Source organism: Syngnathus acus, chromosome 1 (assembly GCF_901709675.1).
Source record: "Syngnathus acus chromosome 1, fSynAcu1.2, whole genome shotgun sequence".
Classification (NCBI taxonomy): Eukaryota; Metazoa; Chordata; class Actinopteri; order Syngnathiformes; family Syngnathidae; genus Syngnathus; species Syngnathus acus.
The window spans coordinates 12,246,408-12,260,756 of record NC_051087.1 but is presented as its reverse complement, the minus strand read 5'-3'; the positions used below and the strand labels follow the sequence as shown (position 1 = coordinate 12,260,756).

Here is a 14,349-nt window from a genome sequence, read left to right as displayed (position 1 = left end):
TATTTGGTGTTCAGACTTATGTTGTTGATGTGACTGCCCTCATTAAAAAAATAATAGTCATTTTTAATTTACCGAATGTCTAGTCTGCAACGTGATTGGTTCGAATTCTGCAAGAACTCTGATTAAGTGCCATGAGAACACTTTATTACAGCAGTCATGTATGGTTTTTTTTGTCATTGTCCAGCATTAATAATTACAGTGCATTTAAAATAAATATTTGCCCTATTCTCAAATTCTGACTTTTTTGCATAGTTTCCCTACTTTAATGTTCAAGGTCATCTAAGAAATGTAAATATAACAAATATAACGCAAATAAACATAAAAGCAGTTCATTGATTTGATTTTTATTAAGGAAAAAAAGCACTTCAAAAGTAACTGGTCCTGTGTGGAAAAAATACTTGCCCCACAAATCATGAATTTACTGTGAGCTATCACGGCTGAGGAAGGCTAACAGTTGATGTTCACGTTCACTGAGCATGTTCAATCAAGATACCACCATAATACTGTAGAACTTGTCTGACAAAATGAAGTCAACGGAAAGATCTCAAAAAGCTATAATAAAAGGCCACGAACCAAAGAAATTCAAGAACAAATGAGAAATAAAGTAACTGGCTCATATCTCATCTGTCTAAAAAGGTTTACAAAGCAATTCTCATCGCAAACCACATTTCACACATCTAATGTTTTGAATATTATTTCTCAAATGGCCATAACGTTGTGACGGGTCAAAATGTACTGCTCATACAGATATTACAAATATAAAAAAGTACGTATATACATTATAGAGTGAGTTCTTCACCGTCACAAATTACTGAGCATTTTTGTGTTGGTAAAGGGAGAATTTCAAGGTAAACGTTTTATCGTGTCTATTGTAAGATTGTGTGAGTGAACCAAATATTTTGACTGTTTGTCGAAATCTTGTATTGACTTTGGTATGAACTCTATATGAAGTGCTTAACACAAATAAAATCACTGCTCGATGGGCTATTGATTGTTCAGTCATTTGTCAGTGTTTCAGTTTTTGTAAGAGATTCAATTTATCATACTACACACCAATAAATGTCTGGCAAAGATAAGCTTAGTTTTTATGTGCTCGCTGAGAAATGGCTAAGAAGCATACTTGGGGCTATACTGAAACTGTACACAACTATGGCAAACCCTAAGAAGCATCCTGAACTGACAATTTGTTCCTTTTCATCAGCTTGTTGATTTATTGAGCTGATGAATATCCTTCATCAAGCCAGCAAACTGCTCCTCCTGTGAGTACATGAAAAAAAAGAAAAATTAAATCATTTTTAAAAAAATCAGCAGCTCACTCATGTTTATAGCTTGAATTTCTGTTGCAAGATTGATGCTGATCCCAATGAACAGATGTTTTCATAGCATGCACTGAAACATTAATACTTTTTTGATTTCAATAGAACCAAGCAATAAAAAAAATATCTCTCTTGGTTTTAAAGATCTACTACAATAAGATCGTGACATGGGGTATGCATCTCTCCAAAAAAACACAATTTGATATGGTTCTTCATTCATGAGGTATAATAGGATTCAAGGATGTAACCGTTTTGAAATATAATGATTCCATTCAGTATGATTGTGCAGGACTGGAATTTGATTCAATTTGGTACAGATGTAGATTTTGCTGCGTTTAGGATTTTGCAACAAGATGTACAAGCTCCCCAAACTCCAAAGTGCCCGAGGTAATTATATTTTTTTCAAAAACATCAGCAATGTCAAACCGATTCAATATATATATCCCAATACACAGGGTGCGATACAATTCAAGAAGCTAATTGAAATGTAATGATTGGATCTGTCAAACTGAAACCGAATTTCTGATTCAAATCAGTTTTTGTCCTTGTGTCGTACCAGTATGTTCATTCGCTCAGCAGCTGCAATTGCGGCATTCAGCTTGCGCTCATCATCCTCCCTCTCCTCCTCGATCACATCCAACCTATCAACGAAACAGACAGCCAAGACGTACGAATTGGTTACCGATAATAAAAGCCATTCTCTTTTCAATAGTATTAATAGTACAGGTAAATGCAATTCCAACATGGCCATGAACGTGCTGAGTCTAGAGTAATGATGACAGTTATTGATTAAATAAAACATGCCGTTTTCTACCTGAAGGTGGCGCTAGCAAGCTGCTCCTCCCGCACAGCCAGCAGATTCCGAAGCTCATCCATTTCGGCCTGCAGTATTGCATTCTGATCTTGACTTTGGTTAATGAAGTCCTCCAGTCGCTTTGCCATTTCCAGCTCACGTTCAGTCACCTGGTCTATTCCCAGGCGGAGCTCGGACAGTTCTTGGGCATGCTGGTTCATGATGTGAAAAGATGTTACTGAGAATCCGATTGCCTTTCTGAGGGCAGGTATGACCTACCTTATCTAGTAAACTGAGTTCCTCCTGCTCAGAGTGCATCTCTCTGGGCTCCCTGTTTTGTACGTCTTTAATCCAAGGGACTGGTGCACATGGTTTGATTGTTTCGCTCTGATAACGAGAAAACTTCATTCCATTTCAGCCCGTATATACTCCATAATGTAATATTTGAAAAAGAAATGGTAGTTGACATAAGTCTGGTTTTTCATTTTACACTCACAGTTTTTGGTGATGATATGAGGGGCTGGTTTGTTTGCAAATCTTGTTCATGTTCAGCTGTGGGCAGGGCTTCAGAACTTGTCTGCCTCTTTAGTCTTTTTTCAGGACGTCTATGAGGTGCACTTTGAGTTCTGGCGACTGGCTTCCTTCTCCTAGCTTTCACATCTCTGCAAAAAAAAAAAAAAAAATCACACTTGCGTCGATGTTTATATATGTAAGATTTAGAAGTGATAGAGGGGTTTGTCAAATTCACATATTACCTAGCAAAATAATCTGTATTGGCAGTTAACTGATGGTAATACTTAAGATACTTAATAGTTTTCACTGTTTGCAAGCTAATGAAGATGAGCATAGCTTCACCAGAATGTTGTAAAGCTCTTGTAGCATTATGTAGTTGCTCTTTATAACAATATTGAAATCTAAAGTTGGACAGAAGATGACATACCCATCTCTCTTGGAGTCTTGAGGAAGCTGTTGGAGGGATGATTGATGAGGGCTAAATTTGCTCAAGTCCTTTGGAGGAACATACATTGGCTTATCTTGTTTCCTTGGGAATGTGAGAAAGAAGACACTTTTACTAAAGTACAACAACAACCAAAGACAGATCATGAGGTCAACATACTGGTTAATTGTTATCTGATGCATCTCAGGGCCCAGTGACTCTGTTATCTGGTTCAGGATCAAAGGCAGAGGGTGCAATTTCTCAATGGTGTCCTAAAGCATATAAAAGCTGTATGTTAGCTTGTGTGAAAAATGATGATGCTACAAAATCACAAACAGACCAACAATGAGAAGAAAGCAACTGGATAAAGGAGCATAAAGATAATGCACAGTTTTCTTGGCAATTTGAACACTTGTCTGTCACCAAAATCACAATTAAAATACAATCGATTAAAGTCAAACTAAATGAACGGGATCCTTATTTTTACTTCTACAATCCAGAAATTATTTTCTTGATAAAAGTTGTAATTTGGAATAAATGCTGTCAACATAATGGTATGGTTCTTTGTTGGATTGTACAATCAGTCAGCACCCTTCTGGCAAGTTCTTATGAGGACTAAGTTAACTTTGTAGGTATGGGACAACCGTGATGGTTCAGTGGACCACTCCAAAAATATTTACAAATTAAAGGAGATAGTAAAATATTCTTCATAAACAATATTTTGGTTGTGCCCAGTGTCTCCACAAGGGATTCAGGGCCCCGGTAAAAAATAAATAAATAAATCTCACTTTGGGCCCCACGCCAACGATGCAAGTGAAAAATATTCTTCTCAAGGGTTCCTGTGAGTTATTGCCATTTCGAATTGTTATATAACTCCCAACCCAACCCGGTTATGATTATGGCTCGACTGTTAAAGGGCATTTATGTATAACACACCAGTCATCATGTGAGGCCACCCCACCCAGCCAACGTGCACTTTGTTACCAGGCAAGGTAATAACACTAAAACATTTTGTATCTACAGGCCTTCAGATTATCAAATCAACACACTACTGTGCAATTGGCTGGACTTCATCTTTTCTCGCTTGCATTCATGTACCGTAGTATTTCTAGATGTACTTATTATTTACATTCCTTTACTTTATGTTTAGTACACCGTGAGCACTATTTTGAAAGACGGTGTAAAAACAGGCGGATCTTTATTTTCTAGATGGGTCAAGTGTAGTTTATCTTGCTTGGGAATTTTGGAGACATACATTTTTTGTTGCATGAGCAAGATCACCTGGATATTTGGTGACAGAAAGTAGAGTGGACTTTAGACCTTTAAGACTTTAAGGTGACGCAGGTAACCTGAATTTGGTGGATTTGTTCGATGCATATGATATTCTGCTCTAAAAGAGAAATGATTCCTTTGTACCTGATCCCTCAGACAGATGATATCAACCAACAGACCATGTAGCACGGCCAGTCGCAGAGGTAGATCCACATAGCCATCAAAAGAACTCATTGGGATTTCAGCATATGGATTGGATACTGTTTGGAGAAAGCCCCTCATTCTGTCCCAATGCTGCTCTAAGAATTCATTCATAAAAAGCATGTACTCCTCCTTGTCTCCAAACCTGCAGTAAGACAATTGAGATGTTTATTAAAAAAAACAAAAAAAAACGTCATTCCTAAATATATTTCTAAATGTTTAAAAAACGTATTATTAGATTGGCAAATAAAGATGCTCACAGAGTGAAGTTTGCCAAGTTCTGGATGACTTTAGCAGTTAGGGTGAGTGCGCGGAGGGTTTTTGGTTCTGGGTATGGTTGTGTCAAACCAAAAAGAGATGGACTCAGGACAGCAGGACACAAGAAGCGAAGGAAGAGGGAAGCAGAGATGAGACGTTGACCAATCTCTGGTCTTCCTTGGTCTTCACACAACACCGTCCAACTTGAGAAAATCTTGTTCAGCTCCTCAGGAAAGTGTCTAAAGGCATTAAAAAAAAAAAATTAAAGTTGAAAGTTATTATCAAGATCCAAAGTTTGTTTTTTTTTCCCTGTGAACTTCATTATCTTACCCATGGAGGTCAATAATTTTCCGCACCACTTCGTCACACACTTCCCTCAAATTCCTCTGGTTGTTTGATAGTTCAGAGGCATGACATTTGCGGGGGTCAACTTCACAGTTGTCCCCCATTACATAGAGACGTATGATGAAGTCCCCTGAAACCAATGAGAAAGAGAGCCCTATGAAAGTATTTGTAATCACGGGAAACCAGTTTAATCTAACATATTTACCTAATGTGTCAATGAGGTATTTCTGTCCAACCAGCTTCATATATTCATCTATGGCTTTCGTGGCAATTGTGTTCTCTCTGAAGATAAGAGCCTCCTTCTCTCCAAATCGTTCAATCTCGGCGGTTCCCAAATCAACGAGAAATTCCTGAAACATATTGTATAGTATTTTAGTTTATTATGTGTATTAAATTAGCTCGTGTTTGAGAATTGATGTTCTCCATGTTCCCTCTTTGTGATATCATCAGCCACCAAACTTACTTAAACCCTCATATAGAGCTGGAGTGGAACATCTGGCATACAGGGCAGATGCCCGGTAGGCTGGCGTCATTTAGGTGCATTTTAAATTTTCCTCCAGTTTTCCGGAAAGAGCCTGGCTCACAATTTAGAGGGAGCAGGCCATTTAAATATAGACAATAAACTGAACTCATCAAAACCAGTGAGAGAGCTTTGAAGTGGTCAGGATTAATGTCTGAGTACAATTTTTAAAATAATCTGTCGATAGAAAATAATGTTTGATTCTTGCTCCACTGTAGTTAAAAGTTGTATGAGAGAGCGGGTTGTTATGCATAGCGATAGAGAGCTAATTGCTTCAGTGGACTGTGGACTCAGCCCTCAGCTGAGTTTTTTCCATTCTATAAATTTTCTAACTACTAAGTTCAGAGTCCCGAAATTATTGCTTTGTCTCAAATTCTTCACCCCACTGAACGGAAGATCGCAGCAATTGCTTAAAACTCATTTCAGTAAAATATGGTGAAAATGGAAAGTTGTGGATTAATTGCAGCATTGAGCTAAGAACAGTCTCCACTGTATATGTTTTTTAAAAAATTGTTCATATTTGTTATGTAGGCATTCAAGTAGGTCTTTATTGTTTTGATTCTTTTTATTCCCTTGGATTTCTGTTTAATCATGTGTATATGATTGTGTATTTTAACAATGTAAAGCCCTTTTTTGGGAGTCCTCTCCGAATTAGGTTGCACTAATTGACTTGAAAAAGTCAAGTTACATCAAGGAACCCAAAGTTAGAATCTCAACAATATCTTGGGTGGATCAAGCCTCTTAATGAGTACAAATCTTTTGTGATTAGACCATGATCATGCAAAAAACTGGAGCAAGCTATATTACGCTTGACCTCAGCAAAATGCAAAAATAATTAATTGTGTGTATTTTTTGCTTTTTCGATGCCCTTCTAAAAATATTTGATCATGCTGGAACAGATTTCTTCAGTTTTCATTAAAAGAAAATCTAAAAGTAAAAAATCAGATTGGCCAACCAGAGTCTCCCAATTGTTTGGGATTGACCTTAGATGTTTGAGTGTTTACATGCTTTCTACTCTTTTACCTTTGCTTTGCCGATACTCTGCAGCACATGCACAAGCGCCCCGGCCAGCTCCTCCTTTTCTTTCACATTCAGAAGTGGCTCCAAGCTTTTGCACATGTCGACATAATTCACAGTCACATACTCAGCAAACTCCTTGTATTTCTCCATAGGAAGAACGTGTAGATTCTGGAAACGGGCCTTGATGCGAAGAGAAGCCTGTGACCCCAGATGCTCTTTGGCGCACCCCGTACTCGACAGCTTGTAAGGAATGATAGGATACCACTTTTCCTGATAGGTCCTCCCTCGGATATCAGCTAAGTGTATATTGACACTCCCCAGTGGATGCAGGCTGAATTCATCTCGAGAATGGCGCTTTTTCTTGGGTTCTTCCTCGCGGAAGAGGTGCAAGGTGATTTGGGAGATGCATGGAAGATTGTCAAGTTCAAAGAACTCTCCCCAGAATAACTGACATCCCCCTGCAACACCTCCACTACCACCCAGACTTCCTGAAGAACCAGTAGAGATTTCTGCAGCCAGGTTGGAACGACTGGGCACTTTTCCTATCGGGCGAGAGGTGGTACGGGCAAAGAGAGTCCCATCCAAATGTACTTCACAGTAATAGCGGCGTTTGGGAGGCAAATCCTTAGCTTCTTTCACCCACAGATTTAGGGAGTTCTCTGTCCGCTCAATGTTATCCTGTGAACAGTTTAATAGTAAACACTTTTTCAATTGCATTTTCTCCGATGATCAGGATATTAAATCGTATTCTTTTGGATCAAATTGATCACCTTATTGGGCTGGGCAGCCCTTCTCAGGTCTTCAATCCAACGATCACGCTCTGCAGCTGAGGAGCAGCCAAAGCAGTGTGTGTTCTCCGAGTTTATGACCTGTAAATGCAAGTATAGATGGAAAGTAACAGTATTGTGATTTTTTTTTAAATTTCAAGCTCATTTTAAGATTAGTCAGTAAACTCAATACAGATGTGATAACACACTTTTATGTTTTTTCACGTGACAGATCTGACAGCACACACAGTTTGCCTACCGCAAGACAATGTGCCCTGAACCATTTGAAGTTGTTGGTTTAAGGTAAAACTACTTATTGTTGCGTTTTAAACAAAAGAGAGACCCGTCCAACAAATATTTTACAGTCAAAGTGAAAAATGCATGGGTTGGAGAGGACTGTACCTCAAAACAGTACTTCTCCCCTAAAATGGAGCTGTGGACTGGCCTGACCACAGTACTGGCATCTGCACTCAGATCCAGACTTCCAACAGGGCTCACTGGAATTGATACAGACTCCTTGGATCCATAGTGCCTTTAAATAAAGGTCCATCAAATTTTATACAAAATAAAATGTAAAACAACATGCAGGAAGACATTCATAAACGAGAACGGCACCGATCTACTGTATGGCACAGTTTAATTCCCAGGAGAGCTACAATTACATAAACACTATTTATTTGCATTTAATGGATTTAAGCTACTAGATTTTCTTAACATTTTTACATTCATTTCATTTACCTGCTTCCTTTGTTTAGTCCCACATGGTTCAATTGAGTGTTGCTGTTTCTCTTGGCCTTGTTCTCAAAACGTCGCTTAATCAGTGCCTTCAGGGCGAAACATAACATTTAAAATGCATTTGAAATATATTGACAATCGATCATTATGCGTGATGTGTCTCGCACTCACCCGCACACCACCATCTTCTTTCTTTGGTCGAGAGCTCACGGGGTCAGGACTACATTCTAAAATGAACACATAAAGAATATAACATACCAATTACTTAATTTAGTTATTGAGTTACTTTTTCTAAAGTAAGTGCTTGTTTGAAAGCTCTGTCAAATTTTCTTGATCACTCCCTCTGTAAATTTCCACCATGACTCATGTGTTCATTTTCAGTAGAGTAAGTTTGGCATTTCAAACATGTGACAGTACAAGATGTGGTTTTCAGCAGAGGCGGAAAAAGTACAGGTACTTGTTCAAAAAAAGTAGAGAGCGATTCATATTGATTGTGATTCATAATAATTTTTGTTTAAAGTAAAAACGTACACACTAAAATGTACTTGAAGGGGAAAAAAACTTTACAATATGTTCAAATGCTCCCACGAGTCTGAATGTGGCATTCTGATTGATATTGCATTTGTGGAATATGAGTCAAGGACTACAGTTCTGCTGGTTTTATCTGTCTCAGCTGTCGGCCATTTTGTCACTTGTCGACTGAAAATGACATCACAGTTGCCAGGTTACAACTAATCACAACTCACCAGTTTTCTGAAGCTGAGTCGTGATTGGATGTAACCTGAGACCTGGCAACTGTTATGTCATTTTTAGTCAACAGCAAATGACAAAATGGCCGTCCACTGAGATGGATAAAATACTCCAAATATTTTGCCTGTTTAATATATATTCCACAAATGAAACATGAATCAGAGCAATGTGTTTTGACTTGTTGGCCTGCACAGAACATATTATTACAAAGAGAAGAAAACAAAACCTCAAAAGCTAGCACTGGCATAGGCTGTAAGTCCATTGAAACTGAATATTGTATAGGTAGCTTTCTTAATATTGTGAACCGACAAAAACTAAATATTCTAAAAATATTTATATTAAAAATTCTCCCATATGTATTTTCTGCCTTATAAATCTCCAATCAATAAATCAAGCATTCAAAATCTCAACTGCGGTTTACTGTAACTCTATTCACATCTTTTTGATTTGGTGGTGTTATCTGTTTTTCCATCCATCCATCCATCCATCCATCCATCCATCCATCCATCCATCCATCCATCCATCCATCCATCCATCCATCCATCCATCCATCCAAAAAAAGTAACACACCTAATTTGACCATTCAAGGCACAAAAAGTACCAACACTGGTATCTGTTTTATATGTAGGGAGTAAAGGTAAAAAGTCAAGTAATGTACAAGTAGCTGAAAAATCTTCAAATTGCTGCTCATACTACACTCTTGATCTTACCACTTACCCAATGCCCCACCACATACAATCCATCGTCTGAATCCCATCATTTAGTACAAATGGTCATCAATCTGTCCCCATGTAAAAATCCCTCCTCTCTGTGGGAGTCCAATATTGACACAAACAGTCACCTCACACCAGCCAGCAAAAAGCAATGCTAACTCTATGTACTCTCTGAACTTGAATGAAAAGTGGACTACTGTATGCTCTCTGCTTTCCCTGGCCCACAAGAATAACTGCTGATACTATCTTACAGGGGGGGAAAAGAGGAAGCAATTTGACGTTCATACTCGTATAAACATTTGGCTATTTCCTCTGTGGCTGTCTGCGGGAATAAAACGTCTCCTTGAGCTGATATCAAAATGGTAGCGCTTCAGTTTTTGAGGAAATTGAGTATGAAATTGTCCCCCAATGTGAAATACAAGCATTATTTCTGGACCTGCGTCAATATCCACAAGATTCTGCATACTGAGGTTGGACAGGCAGCTGTTAACACGGGTCCGGGTCCACATTGTCGGCTGGGGACAGAAGCAAAACTCTGAGTGATTTTTTTGCAACTGAAAACAAGATTGTGTGGCTGTGTGGATGTTATAGTACTTCTTCCTCGGTGCAGATGAGAATCTGTCCATCTTGAAGAACACAGTTGCTAATGTTCCACAAGGTAACTTCCCGGGGTTGCGCCCACTGGTTTTTCTGGAGTTCTGTGGACACAGCTTCATGCTCACCTCCACCTAAACAGTCAGTAGACAAGCAAGCACATGGTGAACCAAAATACCTTGATGTAATATATGAATATAAATTCTTCCTTTACTCAGATTATAAAACATATGCATGCCCCCCCACACACACGCACAGACATAACAATTAGAGCTTTTCCAAACCAGCAAGAACTAGATTATAATTACATGCATATGCTGGGCTCTGTTTGTTTTGTGTTTGTGTTTTGAACCCATCTCGCCATCACACTTAGCCACTCCCATTTGAAAAGTGGAAAGTGATGTTATCTACACACAGAGCAACTCACTTCCTGTGAGTTTTCCTCAATGTCCATTTCCTCCGAATTATGCGTGAGGTTTGAAGCACAGCAAATGCATTGAAATGTGATATCTTCTCTCGTATTGTTATTTTGTGTTTATAAAGCACTTGGTTACGGCGAAAGCCATCGTGAAAGCGCAATATAAATAAAAATGCATTGTACTTCATGGCCAACTGAAATCATTTTGACAATCACTATGAATTTGGCTCAATCTGTTTTCTTGATATGACAGAAATAATACATGAAAATTTTCTTCTGTGCAAACATTTCACCTCTTTTCTTTACATTCATGGCAAACCTCAAAGTTTTGTCTACCGTATTTTCCGCGCTATAAGGCGCACCTAAAAACCTTCAATTTTCTCAAAAGCCGACAGTGCGCCTTATAATCAGGTGCGCCTTACATATGGACCAATATTGAGCCACTACAGCAGGCGTGTCCAAAGTCCGGCCCGCGGGCCAAATGTATATATCTTATATATGGACAAAGTTTTAAAATGGGCCATTCATTGAAGGTGCGCCTTATAATCCGGTGTGCCTTATATATGGACAAAGTTTTAAAATGGGCCATTCATTGAAGGTGCGCCTTATAATCCGGTGCGCCTTATAGTGTGGAAAATACGGTACTTTCTTGTATCATGAATCAACCAAAGCCCCAAATTTTATCTTTCATATTAGACTTGACTGTTGATTTTTTCTCCAGTGTTTGTGTGTGTGTGTGTGTGTGTGTGTGTACATTTCCAATTATCAAATTGTACATGTGAATGTGGCTATGCTGAATTTTCTGATGTTTTACATGATTGACTGTAACAGTATCAGTCTCTGTATCTATTTTACATAAGATTCACTCGAACCAAACGTCACATCATCATTTTTGAAAGTACTGATGACTATGTAGAATCAAACATCTCACCTTGTAACAATATAGGGGCGCTGTTCCGACTTTGCAGTCTGGGCCTTTTGAGCTTCTGAGACACAGACCTCCAGCACTTTTTAAATCGGGCCCCTCCTCCCCCTTGCTCAGGCTCCAAAGTGGCTTCTGCAACAGAGGGTGTTGGGGGCTCTCCGTGTGGTGCACTGGCAGAGCTAGAAGATTGGGTCAGCGTGGCAAAAAATGACACAGGAGGCAAAGAAAGGGCTCTGTGGAAGGGATTCTTTCCTGTAGAATTCATCTTAGTTGCTTTGTCTTCCTCACTCAGGGCCTTGCGCCACAATTGCATCTTGTTCCATTTGTTGCCCTTTTGAGTCCTTTCAGTTGGAGATGCCGCAGAGGAGGCTCCGTCTTCACTCACCTCATGAAGAAATTCCTTTGAGGCCGTTTTCCATTTGTATGTTTTGAGAGGGTCAGTGGACTCAGCTGCTTGTCCCTCGAGATGATCTGCAGGGGGGTTCCTCTTCTTCGCTGCTGATCCTTGTTCTGTTTGAGGTGGATGTGCTGCAGACTCCACTTCTTGTTGCTCAGTGCCCATTTTAATGATCAGGTTGTTGTTGACATTTGTATCTCTTTTTTAGGGGTTCATAAAACAAAAGAAATACTGAAAACTGTGCACAGTTAATTTGATAAAAAGTTATTTCGGATCTTACTTACCTTTAGCTCGGACGTACTCGTGAATAATGAGTGAGATGAAGACCCGCTGGCTCTCTGCATCATTTCATCATTTCCTGTTTCCAGTTGACACAACATGAAACCCTCCTGAAGGCCTGTCTGTGGTCGCTTTGGTGCTGTACCCAACTACTTACTTCCTCACTCTTTTTGTCAAATAGTCATTCATTTCAAAACATGTTTTGTGTTTTATCCTCTTTAGATATTTTTTTTTGTATTATGTGATTATTTAAAATAGATTGTATGATGTGTTGGTGTCAGTATCTTCTCACCTCAAAACGAAGCTTGTTAACTTGTCGGGCATTGACTCTTTTTCGTCTCACATTATCTGTGAGTTAAATTGACTGAGCATAAATGAATAATACACAAATTGAACAATATCTTACCATCCTTCATAACCTCTCAATCAAGTGACGTGTTAATATTAAAAAAGGATTGTACATCTTGAATTCAAAGCACATACCACTGATTCTCGATATTTTTTTTATTATTTCTTAATAATACTGCATATGAGCATTATGGCAACGCACAAGGGTAGCAACTGATCTGCTTGGGGTGTACATTGACTGTTGAGATAAGTTTCCTGTCAAGTGAAGCAGCATTTCCTGCGCCTTGGTTTGACAAACACTGAAAACCGCTTCCTGTGTTCATATTCCTCTATGTACTGCCACGTTTCATAAGAATGCATATCAATTTGTTTTTGATATGTCATATTATCAATACTTCTTGATAATTTTACCAAATGTGATGAGGAGTTCAGATAATGAATGGCTGGAAGATAATATTTATTTATTTGTAATGATTACCTCATGTAAAATCATTCTATCCATCCAGTTTCTATAGCATACCCTTAGGGTCACAGGATATTCTCATTGTAAAAAAAGTATTACTTCAACATAAAAAATGCTACGAGAGCAAAAATTCTCTCTCTCTCTCTCTCTCTCTCTCTCTCTCTCTCTCTCTCTCTCTCTCTCTCTAAAAAAAAATATATATATACTATATATATATATATATATATATATATATATTATTTTTTTTAGAGAGAGAGAGAGAGAATTTTTGCTCTCGTAGCATTTTTTATGTTGAAGTAATATATAAATATATATATATATATATAGGAAAAAGAAAAAGACAAATCAGAACATAAATAAAAATGAAAATAAATAAAAATAAACAATATATATATATATATATATATATATATATATATATATATATATATATATATATATATATATATATATATTTTTTTTTTTTTTTTTTTAGAGAGAGCACAGCAATTAGCCCAAGACGTACATAAGCACTGTTGGATTTTGTCCACAATTTAGGGAGCGCGCTATCTGCGCCTCACGGCAAAAGCCATTGCCAATCACCTGTTATCCAATTTACTCACTGCGTGTTCGTTTGATTTCTTCAGATTTAGGAAAATGCTAAGACACTCAAGCAGAAATTAGACTTACACAGGTTGGTTGAGTTCAATCACAATTCTTGTTAAGAAAGCTCTGTTTTCAGGAAAGTACAATACTGCGCTGGGCCTTTCGTGCGACCATGCTCAAGAGCAGAAAGTCTCCATTCAGAAAAGGAGAAGAGGCAAGAATTATTGGAAGACCAACCAAGGCTGCTTCACCACGACAACATGGATGCTTCACATTGCTCTAAGCATCCAACAGTTTCTTGGTTAAAAGAACATTGCCATGCTACAGCAGCCTCCTTGATTGCCGGACCTGACTATTTGGTTCCCCCCTCATTCTCAAGCTCAGATGGTCATCAAAGGGTTCGTGGACTACATCCAGATGGCTGTGACGATGGAGTTGTGGAGATTGCAGAAGAATCATTCCAGAAGTGAATGCAGATGTGGCAGAAAAGCACGGGCAAAAGGATTTTGACTTTAGGTGGCTATAGACCACATGGACAAACTTCTGTGCTCATGGGCCTCTGATTGATTTTCAAAACAAACAGGTGGGTGGGAAAGATCATTTGTATGTGTGGTACAATAAACAAAAAATAGTTAAAATGAGGATGTAAACTGCAAAAAAGAACCCAAAATAAAGTTAAAAAAAGAAGTAATTTATTTTTCTCTGACATTCGA

General features: G+C 38.3%; 1 protein-coding gene across 2 annotated transcripts; it reads right to left on the bottom strand.

Moving 5' to 3' along the window:
• Positions 1-166: 166 nt before the first annotated feature.
• Positions 167-12,340, bottom strand: rasal3 (RAS protein activator like 3). Of its 2 annotated transcripts, XM_037260063.1 has the most exons (20): positions 12,246-12,340; positions 11,571-12,160; positions 10,222-10,355; positions 10,064-10,142; positions 8,336-8,391; positions 8,168-8,253; positions 7,832-7,961; positions 7,433-7,531; positions 6,666-7,340; positions 5,328-5,472; positions 5,108-5,252; positions 4,780-5,016; positions 4,463-4,664; positions 3,227-3,318; positions 3,050-3,151; positions 2,606-2,771; positions 2,389-2,496; positions 2,131-2,321; positions 1,873-1,957; positions 167-1,257 (listed from the first exon to the last, which is right to left on the bottom strand). In XM_037260063.1, exons 2-20 carry the CDS (start codon positions 12,124-12,126, stop codon positions 1,198-1,200), a joined length of 3,348 nt encoding a protein of 1,115 aa, XP_037115958.1. In that variant the 5' UTR covers positions 12,127-12,160; positions 12,246-12,340; the 3' UTR covers positions 167-1,197. The 2 variants fall into 2 exon arrangements, with proteins under 2 accessions (XP_037115958.1, XP_037115960.1); XM_037260065.1 differs by lacking the exons at positions 10,064-10,142; positions 10,222-10,355; positions 11,571-12,160; positions 12,246-12,340 and adding an exon at positions 9,632-9,852.
• Positions 12,341-14,349: the final 2,009 nt, after the last annotated feature.